Genomic DNA, 22,750 nt, shown 5'->3' on the forward strand with positions numbered 1-22,750 from the left:
CCCAGCCTGCTCAAAGCCTCATCCAAGCCTGGCCTTGAACACCTCCAGGGAGGGGGCATGCATCCTCAGCCCCCCTGGGCAGCCTGTGCCAGTGCCTCCCAACCCTCCCTGCAAAGAACCTCTTCCCAGTGCTCCTCCTAACTCTGCCCTCCTCAAGCTCCAACCCAGCCTGCAGCAGTGAGCTGCTCATTAGCAGCTGGGGGGGATGTGAGGCACAGCAAAGGGCTGGCACTGCACAGGGATGTCCCCAGCACAGGGATGTCCCCCAGCAGGGACAGACAACCAGCAAGTGACAGACCTGCAGCTCTCTGCTTCCTGCTGTGCCCCAGGAGGGAGGAGGAGGCACAGCAGAGAGCTTCCAGCCCTCCTGCCCTGATGGCTCATCCAGAAGAGCCCAGCCTTGGCCATGCCACTGCCCTCATCCATCTGCACAGCCACAGCCTCTTGGCCTGCCACATCCTGCTCCTTGCTTACACTGCCCTTCAACAGCACCAGGGAGAGGGCAGGGGGGAATGGGCCAAGGGCACAACTCCTTTTTCCCCTCCTGCCTCCAGCTGCCTGCTGTGCTCCCAGCTCCCAGCCCAGCCTCCCTTCACCCTTCAGCTGGACCACATTTTGCCAATCCCTCACTCCTGATCCTCCTCTGACAGCAGAGCTGGAAGCCAGTGTGGGATTCCTGGGGGAGGGAGGGAGGCAGGTGAGATGTGCACAGTCACAGCAGGAGAGACAAGCAGCAGATGAGAGAGAAGCAGCTTCCAGCCTGGGGAGCCGAAGCAGAGCTCTGCAGGGTGTAGCAGGAGGGAGGGAGAGAGAGGCAGAGGCACCAGCAGCTGGTGGCTCCCAGGCTGGGAGTGATGAGGAACTGGGGAGAGCACACATCAAGACACCCCAGGAACTCCTCTGCTCTTCTGCAGCCCAAGCAGAACAGCCACAGCTCCTCTTGTGCCTGGCTTCAGGCCTGGCTGGAGCTAAACACTATCATCCTTAAAGAGCATTGCAGAGATCCCCTCACTGCTCCCCCAGCAGCAAAACCTCCTCCCTCCAGCCCTGACACCACAATTCACCTCACTCCCCCTCCCACCCAGCAAGCATCAGCAGCCCACAGCCCAGGGTGGCATCAGGCCCCAGCTCTGGCATCAGAGGGGACCAAGGGACTGCTGCTTTCCCATGCCAGGTCCCTAAGGGGCAGCCAAAGGGCACTGAGCAAGCAGCTGGGGGAGGGCTTCAGAAGCAAACCTGCTGGAAAGCAGCCTGGCACCCCACGACCTCCAGAGGGGCTCTGAGCCCCATGTCTGGGTGATGGGAAGCCAGTGCACCCCCCCAGAGGGCTCAAAAAGCAGCCCTGGTGCTGGCTCCTGACATTGCTGCCTTCCCCCTCACCAACTGGTCCCCATCAGCAGATGCCCAACACAGCTCTGCTGTGCCCATGCCCAGGGCAGGCTCCACTTCAGCAGCAGCAGAAAGAGACTTGGAACACCATGGGCTCTGCTTCAGGAGCACCCAGGGCAAGTCCTGCCTCCATCACAGTGCAGGAGGGAAGGTCTGGGCTGAACTTCTCGATGGGAGTGGGCTGGTTGATGCTGTCCCTGCAGCCACAGCCAGCAAAGCCTCTCCTCTCCGTGCCCAAACTGCACAGGACCCTTCCCCCCAGCCCCACCTCAGTGCTGCACCCCTCAGGTTTGGTCTTCCCCCACCTCAGGGAGTGTTTTCCAAGTCCTTCCCATCAAGAAGGAAAACAATCATCAGGCTAATTGGGACCTGCCAGCTGATAATTAGGGGCCCAAAGCCCTAAGGGGGCAAGGTGAGGGCATGGAGGAAGAAGGTGGCATGGCTTGTCCCACCTGAGGAAGTGCTGGCCAGGCTTGGGGAGCCTCATCCTGACCCCTCCCCATGCTCAAGGCTCAGCAGTGGAAGCCTTCCCTGTCCTTTGAGAAGTGTCCTGCATGCAGCAGCCACAGACTTGAGCAAAAGCCTTCAGAAGATAAGAGTCTGAAGGGCAGGGAGAGAGCAGGGAGAGAGCAGGGGGCATCCCCCCTCACCTGGCACACCCAGGGGGGAAAGGTGAAAGCAGGGCAGAAAGGTCTCAGCTCAAGAGCTTTCCAGGTGCTGGTGTGGATCACTCCTTTGGGCAGAGCCTGTCCAGAGCTCCACCACAGTGCAGCTCCCCCAGCACCTCCTCTGCTCTGCTAGCACCACAGGGATGAGCTCAGGGCTGACCCCAGCCCTGGGAGCAAAGGGGAAAAGGCAGTTTCTGGGTTTCAAGCCAACCCTCAGCAAGCCCAAACTGGGCCCCAGGCTCCTGCTTGGCACAAAGGGCTGCAGGCAGCACGACTTGACCTTCACAATGGGAGCCTAAACCCCAGCAGCTCAGGGCTGGAAGCAGGGAGGCAAGGGGGAGTGAGTGGTGGGGGAGATGTGGGTGCACAGAGCTCAGCCCTGGAGTCTGCAGTGCCAGGGGCTCAGGGCAGGGCTGACCCAAGAGCTCAGCTCCCACTTGGGTTTCTAAGCAGGGTCTGAAGTCCTCCCAGCCCTCACACCCCAGCAGTGCTGGGGGGGTTGCAGCCTCACAGCACCTCAGGCACTGCTGAGAGCACAGTGCAGGGAGCAGCAGGAGGCTTCAGTGGGCTTCACACAAAGGCACAGAGGACTCCTCTGAGGAGGGCACCAGCTGCTGCCAGGGTGGTCTTTGCTTGAGGCACCTCTCCAGCAGCACCAGGACACACACTGCACCTGAACCCCAACCTCACTCATGCAAAGACCCCAAGTTCTCCTGCAGCAGAGCTTCAGATGGCAGCCAGGCAAAGCCCAGGCATGAGACAGCAGAGAGCAGCAGCCTGGTGTGAGCCTGAGCAGGAGCTTAAACCACACACCTTGCTCTTCTCCCTCGTACCAAGTGATGGAAGGGTCTGAAATTGTGCCAGGGGAGGGTGAGGTTGGGGATGAGGAACAGTTTCCTGGCCGCCAGAGTGGCCAGGGGTTGGCACAGGCTGCCCAGGGATGTGGTGGAGTCCCCATCCCTGGAGGAGTTCAAGAGATGTGTGGCCATGGCACTTGGGAACAGGGTTCAGTGGCCATGGTGGGGTCAGGCAGATGCTTGGACCCAGCCTTAGAGGTCTTTCCCCACCAAAGCCATTCTGTGATGCTCTGACTCCTGCCTCCCCATGGCAAAACTTTCTCCTTCCCTGAAACCTCTGAGGCAGCTCTGGAGCTCATCCTGGCAGCCCAGGCTGGCACCGAGCTGCAGGGGGCTGGATGCCATCCTTGTGCTCTGCCCTCCCTGTGCTCCAGCTGGGCTCAGAGAGGCAGAGAACATGACCCTGCCCCCAGCAGCCCCCCCAGCAAGGGGCAGGGACCCTGTCCCAGGCACCCTGCCCCAGCCCCCAGCACCCTGCCCCAGCCCCCCAGCAGCCCCCCCTAGCGAGGGGCACCAAACCATTATTTAGATCCCACCCCCCACCTCTGCCCCTGAATCCACCTCTGGCACTTGTGAGCCCATGGAGCAGGGCAGGCAGCTCAGAATTGCAGCTGTAAGTCAGCAACAAAGTCCTCAGGCATGAGAAATTAAAGCCAGCTTGCAGGCAGGCCTTGGCTTGGCTGGCTTGCAGGCAGGCAATGCTTTGGGATCCTCCACCAGCAGCTAACCATCTCCCAGCTGGAAAATATGACCTGTCCAGCACTCTTCCTTGCCCAGCACTGGGGCCACCATAATCTGATTTGGAAACCCACAGCACAGACCCAGGAGCAGAAACCCTTTGCAGGAGAGCTCAGTCTGTCTGTCTGTCTGTCCCTGCAGAGGGGATGGCAGAGGAGTTCTTGGAATGGGAACAGTTAATATCCTCCCCCAAACCCCAGTGCTGGTAGCTGCACTTCTGTGAGTAACCCACACAGCCACGCTCCTCAGCTCCAACTATCCCAAACATTCCCTCCTGCCTGGCACAGCTGCTGCTCCTCAGCAGGGCTCAGACACTTCCCTGAGCCCCATTGCTCCGCAAGGAAGGGCTCAAAGACCCCCAGAGGTCCCTTCCAGCCGCTAGCATAGACTCATAGAATCAGTCAGGGTGGGAAGGGACCACAAGGATCAGCCAGTTCCAACCCCCCTGCCATGGGCAGGGACACCCCACACTAGATCAGCCTGGCCACAGCCTCAGCCAGCCTGGTCCAGGGCCTCAACCACCTCCCTGGACAACCCATTCCAGGGTCTCACCACTCTCATGGTGAAGAACCTCCTCCTCACATCTAGCCTGAATCTCCCCACCTCCAGCTCCATTCCATTCCCCCTAGTCCTATCACTCCCTGAGATCCTGAGCAGTCCCTCCCCAGCCTTCCTGGAGCCCCCTGCAGATCCTGGAAGGCCACAATGAGGTCACCTGGGAGCCTTCTCTTCTCCAGACTGCACAGCCCCAACTCCTTCAGTCTGTCCTCATAGGAGAGGTGCTCCAAGCCCTCTGCTCATCCTGTGGTCCTGAGCACCACCAACACACCCTGCCTCAGAACCACACTGAGCAACCAAAGCTCTTTTCCTCCCCACCAGGTGCTGCTGCAGAGGTGAAAGTTTGGGAGCCTCCAAGCACAAGAGCAGCCCAAAGGGCTCTGTGGAACCTGCTGGCCAAGGGCAGCTTTGGGTAGGAAGTGGCCAGCAGGAAACAATTCTGCACTTTCCTTTGCTGCTCCTCCAAGCATATGTGAAGCAGAGTGGGGGCTGGCAAAGGCACTGCCTGCTGACCCAGCAGACTCAGAGCTGTGTCAGGCCCAGGGCAGGCTTCCCACGTGCCAGCCCTGCTCCTGTGCACCCCACCTTGCACCTCCACTCCCAGCACAGCCCAGCTTCTGCTGCTGCACGACCTGGACAGGGGGACTGCAGAATCATCTTGGTTGAAAAAAGCTCTTTAGGGTCACTGAGTCCAACCATTCCCTAAGCTCTGCCAAGCCTGCTACTAACCCCTGGCCCTCAGCACCACATCTCTGTGGCTTTCAAACACCTCCAGGGATGGGGATTCAACCAACCACCTCCCTGGCAAGCCTGTTCCAGGGCTTGGGAATCCTTTCAGGGAGGAAGTTTCTTTCTGCCACCCAACCTAAACCTCCCCTGGTGCAACTTGAGGCCATTTCTTCTTGTCCAGTCACTTAATACTAGGGAGGGAAAAAAGGAGACCAACCCCTCCCTTGCTCCAGCCTCCTGTCAGGGAGTTGTAGAGAGCCAAAGGGTCTCCCCCTCAGCCTCTTTTCCTCCAGGCTGAACACCCCCAGCTCCCTCAGCTGCTCCTCCCCAGCCCTGCTCTCCAGACCCTCACAGCTCCAGGCAGCAGGGTGGCAGTTTTCCAGGTGCTCAGCTGCCACCTCCATCATCCAACCTCTCCACAACCCAACAGGAGGTCAACCAAGCATAGATTTACTTCCCCTTCAAAAGGGACATTTTTAAGAGCAGGGAAGGGATCCCCTGCAAACCTCTCTCTCCCCCTTTACAGATGTACCTCAGAGCCACACGGGGAGCTGCCAGGTTTGATCACTGCCTGAAGAATCAGCCCCAGTGTAGATAAGCAGCTGATGCTCAGCAGAGCAGAGCTGTCAGCAAGCCTCGACTCAGATGCCTGTTTGGCAACCTTGAGGCTTCAGCCATCATCTATTATTTATCTCCAAGACATCCTGGAGAGGAGGCTGAGGGTAAGTCCCTGTCTGGCTGCCCCTGGGGCTCTGCCTGGCCGACAGAAGTCCCCTGCCGGCCCCGGCCGCTCCGTTCAGCTCTTTGTGCCCCCCGCAGGATCGCGAGGGCCGCTCACATCGCACCCAAACTCCCGGCCGTGGGAGGGGGGAAGAGCGTGGCAGTGCCTCGGGTTTCTGGCACCGAGGATGTTCAACACAGGCTTCCAGAAATAATGCTGGTGATAAACAATCGGGGTAAGGAAAACACCCTCCAGGAAATTCTGGCTGGAACTTCACGCCAAGGCTGTCTCCGTCCTGAGCTCCGGACCTGGCAGCTTCCCCCCCGAGGGGAGGAAAGCAGCAAGAGGACAGCAGCAGCCCCACGGAGCAGCTCCTGCCACACACCTCCAGGGAGATCCCCGCCGTCCCTCCTTGCTGCTCAGCCAGGAGGGCTGCAGAACCCCGGGAGGCTCTGGACCCCCTGGGACCGGCTCAGAGCTCCCCCGGGGGTTCAGTTTTTCCCCCATCCCATCCCAGCCCTGCGAACCCAAGACGGGGGATGCAAAGCCCTGAGCTTGGGGGGGGGGAGGAGGGGAGGATGGATGGCTGGGTGCTGCCCACCCCCAGCCCAGGAGGAAAGGGGATGGAGGAGCTGTGGTGAGTGTCCCAGGTGCCTTACGTCCTCTTGAAGACTCCTCCGAGGCAGCTGCCGAGCAGGAGGCAGAACTGCTGGGAGAAGAAGACCCAAGTGATCTGGGAGAGGGAGCTCTGGGTCTGGCAGCGCAGGTCCAGCAGCGTGGGCCCCAGGAAGGCGATGCAGAGGCCGAAGCTGAAGAAGACGCTCCAGTAGGTGAGGGTGGGCTGCAGGTTCCTCCGGAACCGAGCCGACACCCGCTCGTCCCACCACATCCTGGGCGGCGGCGCGGGGTTGGGGGACTGGGGCGGGGGCGGCCACGGCGATGCGGTTCCCGGTGCCGGTCCCGCCGCCGCCCCGGTCCCGCTCCCGGTCCCGCTCCCGGCCCCGCCGCCGCCCCGCTCCTCCTTTTGCAGGATGTGGCTCCGGAGCCCGGGCTCTGGCTCCGCCTCCGGGGCCGCCACCGCCTCCCGGGGCCGAGCGGGACCGGCGCTGGGGAAGGGGAAATCGGGAGGACCCCTACAACTCCGTCCCCTGGCGCTGACCCAGCGGACCCCGCTCCAACGCATCCCTGCCGGAGAAAGGGCCAAGGAAGCCCGAGAGCATCACCCCCCCCCCGCCCCCAGCCACCAGCATCCCCCCGGGGTTTGCATCATCCTGCCAAAAGTGGGGCAGCCCCCGGGCTGCGCGGCCCAGACCTCACGGCCACGAGTGCCGCCGACCCCCGGGCGGCAGCGGCGAGCCTGATGCACCGAAGGGAAGAACAATCCCCACCCCCAACCCCCCAACCCCTTTTGCTCTGCTGCCACCCATCTCTGCCAGCTCCAGGAGCCATAAATCAGTGCCACCCTTCCAGACTAAGGCAGTGCCAGTTGTCCCTTCCCTGGCTGAGAAGCACAGGCTGCTTTGTGGGGAGGTGGGGGTGGGGGTGGTTGATGTTTTCCAGCCAGAGCAGTTGATGCTTACGCAAAAGGTCTCCTCTAGAGGATGGGTTTATAAATATTTCACCTACTTTAGCTAGGGAAAGACTTCAGCAATTTTTAGAACACTCTTTCCAGGCAAAGCAGAATCGATGGAGCTCAGCCATGGGAGCTCCAGGTCTGCACACCCAGCCCCATGCCAGCAGCCCCTGCCCCTCTACTCACCCCTCCAGTGACCCATGCCCAAGGAATGCTGCTCCAGGGGCTTGCAGGAGCTCATTTCCACCTGGACATTGCTTAATGTTTAGCCAGCCCAAATTGCAGCCAGGTCCTTCCTCTCCCCTGCCTGTGGCATCCAGGGGAGCCTTCCCAGGGGGTGAAGAGAGCAGGGTGGTGTCCTCCTCCCACCACCAAAGGGCACAAAATGGCTGTGGAGCAGGTGGGCAGCAAGCCCCTGATCGTCCCCCCCAGGGGGAAATGAGGCTCCCAACAAGCAGCAGCTGGAGGTGGTGAGCAAGCAAAGAACATCTCAGCTGCCCCGGGGTGAGGAAGCAAAGTTGTTGTCCTGGTTTAGTGATGGGGAAACTGAGGGCTAGGAAGGAATGAGGAGCATTGCTCCTGCACACCAGGTGAGTCAACAGCATGGCTGGAAGCTGAGCTCCATCATTAGGTGATAGAAACCATCCTACTCAGCAGCCTGGATGGGAGCCACAGCCTCAGGCTCTCCTTACCACTGAGAAACTACTGCCAGACCATCCCCAGCTCCTCTTCCCCACCCATGAGTGGAGACAAAACAGCACAAGGCAGGAGAGATTGGGGCAGTGAAGGCCTTTCCACCAAGATGCTGCTGGGAAGGTCACCTCCTGACCCTCTCTGTCCATGCAGCTCCTTGTGGGTGGAGCTGAAGCTGCTGCTGAAACAGCAGATCCTTGCTTTCCACACAGCAGGTGCCATGCCCCATGGAGAGGGCTGCCATGGCTTTACCTCTGCTTCCCCCGGACCACATTCTTGACCTTGGCTCTCCTTTGCTGGAGCTGCCCTCTACTCTTGGCTTCCCTTGCTGCATCACCACCACCTGGTGGAACCAGCTCTCAGGACTTTGAACAGAATTACCCAGGCTGGAAGAGACCTTTGAGATCATCCAGTCCAACCTCTCACCCAGCACCATCTAATAAACTAACCCATGGCACCAAGCAGCCCATCCAGGCTCTTCTTAAACACCTCCAGGGATGTGACTCCACCACCTCCCTGGGCAGCACATTCCCATGGCCAATCTCTCTTGCTGGGAAGAAGTTCATCCTAACATCCAGCCTAAACCTCCCCTGGCACAGCTTGAGACTGTGTCCTCTTCTTCTGGGTGCCTGGGAGAAGAACCCAACCCCCACCTGGCTCCAACCTCCCTTCAGGGAGTTGTAGAGAGCAATGAGGTCTCCCCTCTGAGCTTCATCTTCTCCAGGCTAAGCAACCCCAGCTCCCTCACAGGAGAGGCTGAGCTAAGCTTCCCCCCAACCTTTGCAGGCCCAGCCTAGATGCAGAGGCAGCATCCAAGCCAGCAGAGGTTACAGCCACAATCCCTCAGCCCACTTCAGCGAGCACTGACCCCCAGCAGCCCCTTACTCCTTGCTCCCAGGGGCAGGAGGAGCACAACACCACCACCACCTCCCCCCCACCCCACCCCAAAGAGCTGCTTGCAAATAAGGGAGGGAGCGTGGGTGGGTTAGTCAGCAGAAGAACACACAGCTCCCTTCTGGCACACCACACTCTGGAGAGGCAGCTGATAAAAAATGCAAGCCACAGGACTATGAGTAAATGCAGGGCCCAGAATTAGCCTCTCCAGGAGGCACTTCAGGGCTGTTTTCCAACCTGGAATCGATGTTGTGCTTTGCAATGAATTAAACACCCACAGCTCAACTGCTTTTTCTTTTCTTTTTCTGCCTTTCCTCCCCCCCCCCCCCCCCCCCTTTTTTTTTTCCCCCTCCTGATTTAATTTGAATTTCAGTTTTGCCCTTGCTGCAAAGTTTGGAAGCATGAAGGAAGGAGGAGCAGAGCAGCAGGACCCTGCAGAGGGGCAGCCCAGGGCTCGGTGCGTGCCCCCAGGGGGGCTGCTCAGAAAGGGCCTCAGCAGCCCTTGGGAGCCACCTGCAAAGTATCATAGAATCAGTCAGGGTGGGAAGGGACCACCAAGGATCAGCCAGTTCCAACCCCCCTGCTCATGGGCAGGGACACCCCACACCAGATCAGCCTGGCCACAGCCTCAGCCAGCCTGGGCTTAAAGACCCCCATGGATGGGGCCACAACCCATTCCAGGGCTTCACCACTCTCATGGGGAAGAACTTCCTCCTCACCTCCAGCCTCAATCTCCCCACCTCCAGCTTCATTCCATTCCCCCTACTCCTATCACTCCCTGAGATCCTGAGCAGTCCCTCCCCAGCCTTCCTGTAGCCCCCTGCAGAGCCTGGAAGGCCACAATGAGGTCACCTCAGAGCCTTCTCTTCTCCAGACTGAACAGCCCCAACTCCTTCAGTCTGTCCTCACAGCAGAGCAGCTCCAGCCCTCTGCTCATCCTCCTGGCCCTGTTCTGGACACCTTCCAGCACCTCCAGATCCCTCTTGCCATAGGGGCTCCAGAACTGGAGGCAGTACTCCAGGTGGGGTCTCCCCAGAGCTGAGCAGAGGGGGAGAATCACCTCCCTTGCCCTGCTGGCCACACTTCTCCTGCTGCAGCCCAGGCTCTGGTTGGCTTTCTGGGCTGCAAGTGCACACTGAGAGCTCCTGCTGAGCTTCTCCTCCCCCAGCACCCCCAAGTCTCTCTCCTCAGGGCTGCTTTCCAGCCAGTCCCTGCCCAGCCTGGCTTTGTGCCTGGGATTGCCTCGATCCAGCTGCAGGACCCTGCCCTTGGTCTTGTTGAACCTCATGAGGTTGGCTTGTGCCCACCTCTCCAGCCTGTCCAGGTCAGGCTTCCTGTGGCTTTGCAGGTTTCCTAGGGCAGCAGGAGGCTCCAGCAGGGATTTTTCCCCCACTCTCTCAGTCAATCTTCCCAGCCAGTGGAGCTTTACCAGGGTGGATCCTGCTGGGCAGTGAGGGCTCCTTCCACCCCGAGGGCAGCTGGGGCTGGGATGTTGGGATGCTGGCAGCACTTCTCTCAGCCCAGGCTCAACAGAGTGAGGAAATTCACTGCTAGGAAGAGTTTTTCCATGGCTTTCCTTGGGGCAGAATGAGCTGAGGCTGCACAGGGTGGGCTTGGGCCAGCAGGGGCCTGGGGAGAGGCTCCTCCAAGGCTTTTGGCAGGGTTTGGGTTGGGAGCTGGGGCTGAGATGCTGTTGAAGGTTTTTCCTCCTTGTGGAGCAGTTTCTCCCCTGTCCCCCCTTTGCCAAGAGGCCACAAAGGGCAAGTCTGAGCTGACACCTGCAGGGCTGTGAGGGTGATGAGGGCACTAGAGCATCTCTCTCCTGAGGAGAGGCTGAGGGGCTTGGGGCAGGCTGCCCAGGGAGGTTGTGGAGTCTCCATCTCTAGAGTCCTTCCCAACCCCACCTGGATATTGTGATCCTGAGCAACCTGCTTTGGGTGACCCTGCTCTGGCAGGGGTCCCCTTCCATCCCCTAACATTCTGTGTGGTCCTGGGAAACCCCAAGACATCATCCCAGCAAGCAGGGCTGCTGATGGGCCAAGGAGCTGCCCCTGCTCTTGGAGGCAGGCACACCACTGCCTCTCAGCAGCTGTAACTCAGCCCAAACCTCCCCCACCAAGCAAGGTGGAGCAGATAAGAAACCAAACCACTGGACCTCCCTGGGAGAAGACAGTGTGGTGTTCCTTAGGAGGCAGGGGAAGCTCTCCATGGCACAGGCTGTGTTGTTCCAGGCTGTGTGCAAGCTGCTGAGCACAAGCAGGCCAGGCAGCAGAGCAGAGAGGTGCTCACCCCTTCTGTTTCAGGGTCAAGGGAGTTTCAAAACACTCCATGTGATTCAGAGAGCTTGGCTCCACTTCTAGGTCAAACATTAGCTCAAGATCTTGGCCCAGCTGTTACAGATCCTGTAACACCTGTCTGAGAGGAGGAAGCTCTCACCTGCTTGTCCTTCCACCATCCAAGTGAAACAATTCAGCTTGGCTGAGCTGGGAGCAATCTGCTTCCTCCTTTGCTGCAACTCAAAACTGCAGCAGGGGAAAGGCAGACAACCAGGCTGAGCCCCCCCCATAAAAAGCACTTAATGGAGTTTAATGACACACAAATAAGCTCAGGAAGGGCAGCAGGGCTCCTCCTGGCTTTGCAGATACGCTGAGGGCTGTGGGGAGTGCTGGCAGCCCTGGCTGCAGCATCCTCATGAGGCAGAAGGGCCAAGGGCCATGGAGTGGGGAGGCTGTGGTGATTTGGGTGGCTGAGAACATCCAGACTCTGGGTCAGGTCCCTGAGGGGAGGAGCACAGAGTTGTTCAGGGTTGGAAGGAACCTCAAGGCACAGCCAGTTCCAAGCCCCCTGCCATGGGCAGGGACATCTCCCACCACAGCAGGTTGCTCAGAGCCACATCCAGCCTGGCCTTAAACACCTCCAGGGATGGGACCTCCTCCACCACCTCCCTGGGCAGCCTGTGCCAGTGTGAAGGATGTGGCCTGGGCCAGGCTGGTGGCACTCACGTGGCCCCAGCACCAGCAGCTCCCACTGCCACGGGGCTGGAGGAATGACAGCAGCAGATGGAGGAACTGGTTTGGCCAACTGCTTGTTACTGGGGATCTGCCCAGTGCCAGGGGCTGAGGGTGACTCAGGCAGGTTGGGCACAGGCTGCCAGTGCAGCCTGGGGAGGGGATGCCCCCTTCCCTAAACCAGCTGCCCACCATCGGTGGTTTCACAGGCCAGGTCTGGCTCCACAGACCCCACAGGTGCCCTCCACGCTCCACCTCTGGCTCCTGCCAGCTCCCCCAGGCCCAGGGGGATGCAGCTGCTCCTCAGCACCAGTGGGGCAGAGGGCAGGAAGGTGTCCAGGGGGTTGCTGTGCCAAAGAGCTCTGATCTCAGGGGGCTTTCAGCAGACAGAGCTCTCCTGTCCCCTCCCCAGCTCTGCCCTTCAGCTGCTTTGCAGCCTTGGGCTGGGCACGGCAGCTCAGGGCTTTATTTACCTGCCAGGCCTGTGGCAATATTTGTTCAGGGCATTAGGATCCACACAAGGCACCAGAGAAACATTTTCCTACTGCACAGAAGTTCCTGAGCTCCTCTGTTCCAACCTTCTGCTAAGGTCAGGTGCTAGAAAACTCCTCCTGCCCTGAGGCTGTGCCTGGAAGGTGACTACAGCTGGCTGAGAACTGGAGGGGAAAGGCAAAGCCTCCTGGAGCTACTCAGAAATGCTGTGGGAAGGCAAAGGGATGGCACAGCAGGGCATGGGAGGGCACAGCAGGGCATGGGAGGGCACAGCACACTTCCTGCCTCCCCTACCACAGAGCAACTCACTGCTTGGGAGCTCCCCAAGGGACCTGTGAGTTTGGGCCATCAGAGATACCTGCCTGGCATTCAAAACCAAAGGCTTCCCTCCTCCTCCTCCCAGAATCATGAAGGTAGGAAATGCCCTCTGAGATCATCCAGTCCAACACCAACCCAACCCCACCATGGCCACCAAACCCTGGCCCCAAGTGCCATGGCCACAGGTTTTATGAACACCTCCAGGGATGGGGACTCCACCACCTCCCTGGCAGGCTGTGCCAACCCCTGACCCCCCTGGCAGTCAAGAAATTCTTCCTAATCACAGAACCCCCAAGCTTGGAAGAGACCTCAAAGCTCATCAAGTCCAACCTGGCACCACAGACCTCCTGACTAAACCATGGCACCAAGTGCCACATCCAATCCCCTCTTGATCTCCAACCTAACCCTCCCCTGGCACAGCTTGAGGCCATTTCCTCTCCATCACCTGAGACTAGGGAGAAGAGACCAATCCCCACCTCCCTCCCTCCCTCCCTCCTCCTCTCAGGGAGCTGTGGAGAGCAATGAGGTCTCCCTTCAGCCTCCTCTTCTCCAGACTAAACCCCCAGCTCCCTCAGCTGCTCCTCCCCTGCTCTCTTCTCCTACCACAGGGGGAAAAAGAGGCAAATTACCTCCAAATCCCCAAATCCTCCTCCAGCCAGCAAAGTTTAGTGTCCAGCCTTGAAGCTTTGGTTCACACAACTGCTGAGGCCACCCCTTGAGTCCTGTGTCCAGTCCTGGGCTCCTCAGGTCAGGAAAGAGGTTGAGCTGCTGGAAGGTGTCCAGAGAAGGGCAACAAAGCTGGGGAGGGGTCTGGAGCACAGCCCTGTGAGGAGAGGCTGAGGGAGCTGGGGTTGCTTAGCCTGGAGAGGAGAAGGCTCAGGGGAGACCTCATTGCTCTCTCCAACTCCCTGCAGGGAGGTTGGAACCAGGTGGGGGTTGGTCTCTTCTCCCAGGCAAGCAGCACCAGAACAAGAGGACACAGTCTCAAGCTGTGCCAGGGGAGGTTTAGGCTGGAGGTGAGGAAGAAATTCTTCATAGAAAGAGAGATTGGTCATTGGGATGTGCTGCCCAGGGGGGTGGTGGAGTCCCCATCCCTGGAGGTGTTCAGGAGGGGATTGGATGTGGCCCTTGGAGCCATGGTTTAGCATTCAGGAGGTGCTGGGTGCCAGCTTGGACTCGATGAGCTCTGAGCCTCCTCGATGAGCTTCCAGCCTTGGTGACTCTGTGAACCACCAACCTGAGGCATGAAAAGGAAATGAGCAGAGCCACCAAGCAAGGCAGGAGACACAAACCAGGCCCAGCCTGAGAGACAGACATCACCTTTTATTCTTGCCTCTCTTGTTTTTTTGGCTACCTTTCCATTCATTCCAGAAACCAACAAAACCAAACCAACTTTCCCTCTCTCTCTCTTTCTCTCTCTCTCTCTCCATATATATATATATGTACATATAAAAATCATTGCTTCTCTTGGAATAAACCTTTCCAATCACTTCTTTTTGCAACACAACCTTCTGCCTGTGGCCCAGCAGTGACAGAGATTGTTGGGATCCTGGAAACAAAGCACACCAGGAGAAATGTTCACAGTAGGTGCAGCCTGGCCACCTGGACTGAAGGGGTTTGGGGGAGTTTTGCCTGCTGAGGAGGAATGAAGGCAATGGAGCAAGCAGAAAGTGGGACCCAAAGTAGCTGTGCCCCAGGCATGGTTGGGAGGAGCCATCCAAACCCACTCCTGGCAAGACTTGGGGCTGCAGAGCCCTGCCCAGGGAGGGGGTTGAGGCTCCATCCCTGGAGATACTCCAGGTCAGGCTCAGCAGGGCTCTGAGCAGCCTGCTCCAGTGGAGGATGTCCCTGCTGACTGCAGGGGGCTTGGACTGGATGAGCTTTGGAGCTCTCTTCCAACCCAAACCGTTCTAGGACTCTATGACAATGGTTTGGCACAGCTGGAGCAGCTTGGGCAGGCAGAGCCACAGCACTTTGAACCTCAGGGAGTCCAGGACCAAGAGCTGGAGGAGCTTGGAGGAGCTGCTCTGAACCTCAGGGAGTCCAGGACCAAGAGCTGGAGGAGCTTGGAGGAGCTGCTCTGAACCTCAGGGAGTCCAGGACCAAGAGCTGGAGGAGCTTGGAGGAGCTGCTCTGAACCTCAGGGAGTCCAGGACCAAGAGTTGGAGGAGCTTGGAGGAGCTGCTCTGAACCTCAGGGATTTCAAGACCAAGAGCTGGAGGAGCTGCTCTGAACCTCAGGGAGTCCAGGACCAAGAGCTGGAGGAGCTTGGAAGAGCTGCTCTGAACCTCAGGGAGTCCAGGACCAAGAGCTGGAGGAGCTTGGAGGAGCTGCTCTGAACCTCAGGGATTCCAGGATCAAGAGCTGGAGGAGCTTGGAGGAGCTGCTCTGAACCTCTGGATTTCAGGACCAAGAGGGATTCTGGGGGGAAGAGCAGGGCACCCTCTGCTTGAGGCTTCTGTGAGCTGGGGAATCCAAGGGCTTGTGCTGCTCAGCAACCCAGCCAGGCCCTGTGGTCCTCAGGGAGCCTTTAACACCACTCAGGAGATGGAGAGCTTGGCTCCCAGCCCCAGCTGCAGCCAGCCTGCAGCTCCTTTTCTTTGCAGCCAGGAAGGTGCTGGTGGGCAGTGTGCTGTGGGAGGTCAGAGGCTTGGGGCTGTGCCAGGCACCACCTGCAAGAGCAGCAGGGGAGAGAGGGCCTGGAAGCCAACCCTCAGCTCTGTGGGGCACCAAATATTTACCCCCACTCTCAGCCTCCTGAACAGCAGTCAAGCACCCAGGGGGACAAAAGGGTTATCTGGAATGAGGCTGTTGGCAGGGCAGGAGGTCAGCAGATTGAGTGTCCTCTAAGGGAGGGCTGGGGGGAGGAAAGGCAAAGGCTGCACAAGAACAAACAGCAGCTGCCAGGCTCCTTTGTCTCTGCTGCCTGGACCTGGGCAATGCAGTCCTGTCCCCATGGTCACTGCTAGGGCATTTCCCCCACAGGTGACCTTCACCACCAGCTGCAAGACCTCTCTGATGGGGGAAAACAACTGAGACCACAGCAGCCTGGAGGTCTGCTGGGCTCCAGCTCCCTCTGAAAGTGGGGACAGCTTGGCTGGGCTTCACAGACTCACAGAATGGGTTGGGTTGGATGGAACCTGAAAGCTCAGCCAGTTCCAAGCCCCTGCCATGGGCAGGGACCCCTCCCACCAGCCCAGGTTGCTCAGCCTGGCCTTGAACACCTCCAGGGAGGAGGCAGCCACAGCCTCCCTGGGCAGCCTGTGCCAGGGTCTCCCCAGCCTCCCTGCCAGGATTTTCTTCCTGATCTCCAGCCTCAATCTGCCCTCCCCAAGCTTCAATCCATCCCCTCTTGTCCTGTCACAAGAAGCAGCCTCAGTCCCTGGGGATGGCAATGCCAGCCAGGAAAGCTGCACACAGGCAGCTCTGACCTGCCCTGAGCTGGCTTCTCAGGAGCAGGTGCAGGGGGGTCCTGCTCCCCTCTGCTCCCCTCTGCTCCCAGCCCACAGCAGGGGCCTGGCCCAGCCTGGCCATGCCAGCAGCCATCAGCTGGCCTGCCTGCTGAGCTCCTCATTCCTGCTGGGAGCTGGATCCCAGCAGGCCAAGGCAATGCCTGCAGAACATCCCTTTGTGAGAGGAGAGTGTGGGAGAGTTCAGACTCTGCACCTCCCCTTGGGAGCTGCCCCCTGCTGAAAAGCCCCAGGCAGCAGGAGCTGGGTGGAGGAAAGCAGAGGGAACAAGGACCCTAAAGGAGGGAGATCTGAGTCACTGCTGGCTGCTCAGGCTCTCCCCTATCAAATGGAACCAATTAATGAAGAATCCAGCCTGCTGCATGCTGGGGAAGGGAACAGAGCAGGGCTGGGCAAACCTCAAACCAGGCAGACGTCTGGATGCTTGTCTGGGACAAAGGCAAAGGAGCAGCTCCGGTCCCAGGCAGGAAGCTCAAGAGGGAGCATCGAGCACTGCCACAGGCAGGAGTCACCCCACAAGCTCTGGCGGCATCCACACTTATCCTCAGGCTCTGCATTCTCCACGGGGTGACAGAGGAAATGCTGCCCTGCAGGGCAGAGAGGGACAGGGCAGGGCAGGGCAGAGCAGAGAAGGGCAGAGCAGGGCAGGGCAGAGAGGGGCAGAGAGGGACAGAGCAGGGCAGGGCAGAGCAGAGAGGGGCAGAGCAGGGCAGGGCAGAGCAGAGAGGGGCAGAGCAGGGCAGGGCAGAGCAGAGAGGGGCAGAGCAGGGCAGGGCAGAGCAGAGAGGGGCAGAGCAGGGCAGGGCAGAGCAGAGAGGGGCAGAGCAGAGCAGGGCAGGGCAGAGAGGGGCAGAGAGGGACAGAGCAAAGAGGGACAGAGAGGGACAGGGCAGAGAGGGGCAGAGCAGAGAGGGGCAGAGAGGAGCAGAGAGGGGCAGATTGGGGCAGAGAGGGACAGAGAGGGACAGAGGGGGCAGAGAGGGACAGAGCAGAGCAGGGCAGAGAGGGACAGAGCAGAGCAGGGCAGAAAGCGACAGAGCAGAGCAAGGCAGAGCAGGGCAGAACAAGGCAGAGCAGAACAGAGAGGGGCAGAGCAGAACAGAGAGGGGCAGAGCAGAACAGAGAGGGGCAGAGCAGGGCACAGCAAGGCAGGGCAGGGCAGCTCTGGCTCCCTGCTCCATGGGCAAAAGGCAGCATGGGGAAGCCAGCAGCCCCTGAGTGATGCCTCAGACCACCAGCATGCCCTGCCAATGCCAGTGCCAGGTGATGACCCCAGTGCCCTGCCAAGCCCTGAGTGTCTTGGCCACCTCCACGGGCTGGAGGGCTGAGGGCAGGGCAGCTGGGACAGCCAGGAACAGGATGTGACTGTCCCACAGCAGAGGGAAGGCTTCTTGCAACACCCCCCCAACACTTGAAGCTGCTTCAGGCTGGTTTTGCAGGCTGTGGGGGAGAGGTGCAGCAGGGCCTCTCTGCTCAGGATGGATTTGGCACAATCCTGAGGTGTATGGGGGGGGAAGGAAATGCAGCAGGAGCAGTCCTTGGCCAGCAAAGCATGCTCAGACCTGCACATCCCCCTCCCCAGTCCCACAGCACCCATCCCAGGCAGGACTGCTGTGCTCTGGTGCTGGCTACAAACACAGAGGCCAGGCAAGGAGGTTTGAGGGAGGATTTGCTTCTCCTCAGGTCTATTTCTGGTGCCCACAGCTGAGCTGTGGGAGGTTTGGCACCTCTCCCCCCTTCCTCTGGGTAGAAATGCTCTGAGGTGGGGGTGTGCAGCACTTTGGTACTGTGAGAGGCTGCACAGCTCAGGATCAGCCCTGGGGTGGGGGGAGATGCCAGCTGGGAACTGCATCCTGCCCCCTGTGACCACAGCAGAGAGGGTCAGGGGCTGGGGGGGGGCCAGGCTCAGCAGTGGGCAAGGAGCTGCTTCACCAGGGCCTGGCAAAGGCTGGCTGAAGGGCTTGGCACAGCAAGGGGAGGCAGCAGGGGGCCGATGCTCATCTGGCCCCACTCCTGCCCAGCCCCAGCAGCAGGCACCTGCCCCCTGGGCTGGCTGAGCTTCAGCTCTCAGCTCAGGACAGCCCTGGGGAGCAGCCAGCTGGCTGGATCTGGGAGCACAAGGGTGGCAAGGAGGGGAAGGTGAAGCAATGGGAAGCCCTCTCCTGCCAGCTGCTCCACTCCTGTCAGGATCCAGGTACCAAAGATGGGGAGGGAAAAGAGTTACACAGGCAAAGGAAAGGGCAAAGGAGGGGAGGCTGCCCTGGCTTTGTGCAGGCCCTCCAGTGCCAGGCTGGGTGATGCCCCTGACTCATAACACAGCTGCCAAGTGTGCCCCCAGGAAGCAGAGGCTGCAGAGCAGGTCTGAGCAGAGCCACACCTTCAGGAATGCCTACCTGGGCCTCAGGATGCCCTCCCCATGCCCAGCTCTGGGGGTGCCACAGCCCTCCCCATGCCCAGCACTGGGGGTGCCACCCTCTGCTCACAGCCCAGCTCTGGGGGTGCCACAGCCCTCCCCATGCCCAGCTCTGGGGGTGCCACCCTCTGCTCACAGCCCTCCCCTTGCCCAGCTCTGGGGGTGCCACCCTCTGCTCACAGCCCTCCCCATGCCCAGCTCTAGGGGTGCCACCCTCTGCTCACAGCCCAGCTCTGAGGGTGCCACTCTCTGCTCACAGCCCTCCCCTTGCCCAGCTCTGGGGGTACCACTCTCTGCTCACAGCCCAGCTCTGGGGGTGCCACTCCCTGCTCACAGCCCTCCCCATGCCCAGCTCTGGGGGTACCACTCTCTGCTCACAGCCCTCCCCTTGCCCAGTTCTGGGGGTACCACAGCCCTCCCCATGCCCAGCTCTGGGGGTGCCACCCTCTGCTCACAGCCCAGCTCTGGGGGTGCCACTCCCTGCTCACAGCCCTCCCCCTGCCCAGCTCACCCTGCCAGCTGGGGCAGCCCAACGCCCAGGGCAGCTCCTGGCCAGAGCACCTGCCCCCAGCGTGGCAGCTCAGGACTGATGAGGGCAACATGAAACCAGGATGGGGGAAGGTGGAGGGGGGGGGGGAGCAAAAGGCCCCAGGTGCACCAGGAGCAGCTCTGGGGGCTGGGGGGGGCTGGGCAGGGGCCAGCCTGCAGCCCTGCAGCCCTGCAGCCCTGCAGCGTGGTCCTGCTGGCGCCGGTGGCTCTGCGGTGGGGCAGGTGGGAGCGAGCTGCTGTCTCCTCTCTCGGGGCTTTAATCTCCATGGTGACAAAGGGAAGAGGAGCTCCAAGTCTAAAATATGCTCTGCCTCCTGTTCTTCCCTCGGCCTGAGGGAGGAAGAGAGAGAGGAAGAGCTGGGTCAGGGCAGCAGCCGGCAGGGAGGCTGAGCCCTGGGGTGCTCTGCGCCAGGACACTCTGAGCCCACGGCGGCTACAGGGGCAGCTGTGCCTCAGGGCACTCAAAGGGCACCTTGGTGCCACCCTGGGTGAGCAGCAAGGATGCCCCAAGGGTACTAAAGCAGGCAGCATGGAGCAGGTTTGGTTATTCCCCAGGCAGAAGGCCCTGGGAGTAACCTTGGTGTCGGCACCGTGCGTGGCACCATCCGGGGGAGGTCAGTGGGGGTCTCCCCCGTCCTACCTGACTGCTGGAAGGCTGAGCCTCGGTGGCCAGGGTCCTTCTGGAGCTGGATCTCCTTCAGGGAGAAGATGGAGGCATCTAGGCAGAGGGGGGAGGAAGGAAGGGGTCAGCTGGGTTGGCTAAGCAAACCTGGAGCCAGGCAGGATGGCAGTGCCCAAGGGCAGCGCTGCAGCCCAGCACAGCTTCCCTCTCCCTCCTTGTCCTACCCAAACTCCTTCTGGCTCTTGGAACTACCAAGAACACCTCTACATGAGCAGAGAGGCTGCAAACCACCACCACCATCATCATCATCACCACCACAGTATCACAGAAGTGTCAGGGCTGGAAGGGAGCTCAAGGCTCAGCCAGCTCCAAGCCCCCTGCCATGGGCAGGGACACCTCACACCACAGCAGGTTGCTCACAGCCACCTCCAGCCTGGCTGCAAACACCTCCAGGGATGAGGCTTCCACCACCTCCCTGGGCAGCCTGTGCCAGGCTCTCACCACCCTCCTGGGGAACAACTTCTTCCTCACATCCAATCTCAATCTCCCCACTTCTGGTTTTGCTCCATTCTACTTTTTCCCACCACCATCATCACCACCTCCATCTCCACCTCCATGACCACCTCCACCACCATCATCACCACCTCCACCTCCACCTCCACCACCACCACCATCACCACCTTCACCTCCATCATCACCTCCACCTCCATCATCACCTCCATCACCTCCACCACCTCCATCATCACCTCCACCACCATCATCACCTCCACCTCCATCACCACCACCTCCACCACCACCTCCACCTCCACCACCACCACCTCCACCTCCACCTCCACCACCTCCACCTCCACCTCCACCACCTCCACCACCATCATCACCACCTCCACCACCTCCATCACCACCTCCACCACCTCCACCACCATCACCACCTCCACCACCTCCACCGGCCCCCCCGGGGTGCACAGCAGCTCTGCTGCGGGTGCCCCCTGCAGGAGGAGCTCAGCACTCACTGTCAGGCAGGAGCTGGATCCTCTCCCCCAGGCTCTTGAAGTAGGGATGCCGCAGGGCTGCCTCCGCCGAGATCCTGCCTTTGGCTTCGTACTGCACAGAGCCCCAGAGCAGGGCAGTTAGGTGTGGCCTGCAGGGGCCAGCTGGCACTGCTTGGGCACGCTGTGTCCACGCCAGGGGGGCTGGGCAGGCACTCCCCAGCGCCACTGGCACAGGCTGCGTGGCCAGGGCCGTGCCGCACCTCATGGCTCAGCAGCTCTGTGTCCTGCCCCCCACGGGGTGAGGGGAGGTTCACCACCCACACTGGGAGGTGGTTTGGGACAGCAGCTACAAGGCCACAGGTGTAGGGCCCTGGTTTGTTCTGCAGTCACAGCTCCTCTCCTTGTCTCCCTCAGCCCCCCTGGCCACCCACTGGGACTGCTCCACCACTCACCAGAAGGAGGTTGGTCAGCAGGTCAATGCCTTCTGAGTCCAGCCTGAGAGAAAGAACCACAGAATGGGAGGGGTTGGAAGGGACCTCTGAAGATCACCCAGTCCAACCCCCCTGCCAGAGCAGGATCACCTGGAATACACCACCCAGGAACAAGCTCAGCTGGGTTTGGAAGCTCTGCAGAGAAGGAGACTCCACAACCCCCCTGGGCAGCCTGCTCCAGGCCTCCAGCAGCCTCAAAGTGAAGATCTTCTGTTTCCATGGAACCTTCTGGCTCCCAGTTTGTGGCCACTGCCCCTTGTCCTGTCACTGGAGCCTGGCTCCATCCTCCTGACACTCACCCTTTAGCTATTGGGCAGCATTTAATGAGCTGCCCCTCAGTCTCCTCTTCATCAGGAGGAAACACAAAGCTGGAGCACTGTTGCAGCCTGGAGACACTGCAACCACCAGGGCAGGGGAGAAGAGGCAGCTGGGAGCCTCCAGGGCAGGGCTGAGGCACCAGAGGCTGCCAGCACCACGAGGAGCAAATGAACCTGGCCTCCCTTTTCTGCTCCCACTCCTGAGCAGCACAAGCCCAGCCCGTGGCCCTGCTCAGGGAGGTACCTTGGGGCATGGTTTATGAGGGGCTGGGCTCGGTACTGGGTGAAATTGTACGCCTTGAACTCCTCGTTGGACGTGATTCCAGGCCAGGTGTCTTCTGTTGGGGTTCCTGGGAAGGAGGAGAGGAGGAAACCTGTTCAGGTTCATGTGGTGCAGAGAGGAGAACCTCGTGCCAGGGAGTGCCAGGGGCAAGGACACCAAACGTCCCTAGGAAGCTGGGGGTGAGGAGCAGCTCACAGCCCTGTCAGCCTGCAGGGGGGCTGCAGGGGGGCTGCAGGGGGGCTGCAGGGGGGCTGCAGGGGGTTTCTGCCCACCCTGCCCACCCTGCTGCAAGGCCTTGCCAGCAGCTGCCTGCAGGCTCCTGAGCAGGGCTGGGCTCTGTCCCTGCTGCTGCAGTCAGGCACTGCCCTCGCGTGGGGATTTGGGAGAGCAGCAGGAGGCTCACCCCGCGCGGGACCCACGCAGCACGGGACCCGCCCCCCACGGGACCCGCCCCCCACGGGACCCACACGGGACCCACCCAGCACCGGGACCCATCCCCTACGGGACTCACCCCGCACCGGATCCACCCCCTACGGGACCCGCCCATCACGGGACCCACCTCCCACGGGACCCCCCCACCCCACGGGACTCATGCAGCATGGGACCCACCCGCCACGGCATCCACTCAGCACCGGACCTACCCCCAGGGGACCCACCCTGCCGGGACCCACCCCCTGTGGGACCCACCCCCCAGGGGACGCACCCATCACGGGACCCACCCCCCAGAGGACCCACCCCCCAGGGGACCCATCCATCACGGGACCCACCCAGCACCGGACCTACCCCGCAGGGGACCAACCCATCACCGGACCCACCCCCGAGGGGACCCACCCATCACCGGACATATCCCGCAGGGGACCCACCCATCACGGGACCCACCCCCCCAGAGGACCCACCCATCACGGGACCCACCCATCACCGGACCTACCCCGCAGGGGACCCACCCATCACGGGACCCATCCCCCAGAGGACCCACCC

General features: G+C 60.7%; 2 protein-coding genes across 4 annotated transcripts in view; both read right to left on the bottom strand.

Annotated features, from left to right (window-relative positions):
* Positions 1 to 6,699, bottom strand: part of MFSD4A (major facilitator superfamily domain containing 4A) — a 29,303-nt gene extending 22,604 nt beyond the window's left edge. The window contains exon 1 of the mRNA XM_068159661.1: positions 6,320 to 6,699. Coding sequence (XP_068015762.1) covers positions 6,320 to 6,549 — 230 coding nt within the window. The 5' untranslated portion in view covers positions 6,550 to 6,699. The remainder of the gene's footprint in view (positions 1 to 6,319) is intronic.
* Positions 6,700 to 19,316: 12,617 nt separating this feature from the next.
* Positions 19,317 to 22,750, bottom strand: part of CDK18 (cyclin dependent kinase 18) — a 37,333-nt gene continuing 33,899 nt past the window's right edge. For all 3 annotated transcript variants that reach the window (XM_068159662.1, XM_068159664.1, XM_068159663.1), the window contains exons 12-16: positions 21,734 to 21,839; positions 21,134 to 21,176; positions 20,703 to 20,793; positions 19,711 to 19,788; positions 19,317 to 19,400 (exon numbers count right to left, since the gene is read on the bottom strand). In XM_068159662.1, the coding sequence (XP_068015763.1) occupies positions 19,366 to 19,400; positions 19,711 to 19,788; positions 20,703 to 20,793; positions 21,134 to 21,176; positions 21,734 to 21,839 (353 nt within the window). In that variant the 3' untranslated portion in view covers positions 19,317 to 19,365. The remainder of the gene's footprint in view (positions 19,401 to 19,710; positions 19,789 to 20,702; positions 20,794 to 21,133; positions 21,177 to 21,733; positions 21,840 to 22,750) is intronic.

The sequence above is a fragment of the Melanerpes formicivorus genome, unplaced genomic scaffold (assembly GCF_026170545.1).
Source record: "Melanerpes formicivorus ecotype bairdi unplaced genomic scaffold, bMelFor1.0.p_v2 SCAF_46, whole genome shotgun sequence".
In the NCBI taxonomy this organism is placed as follows: Eukaryota; Metazoa; Chordata; class Aves; order Piciformes; family Picidae; genus Melanerpes; species Melanerpes formicivorus.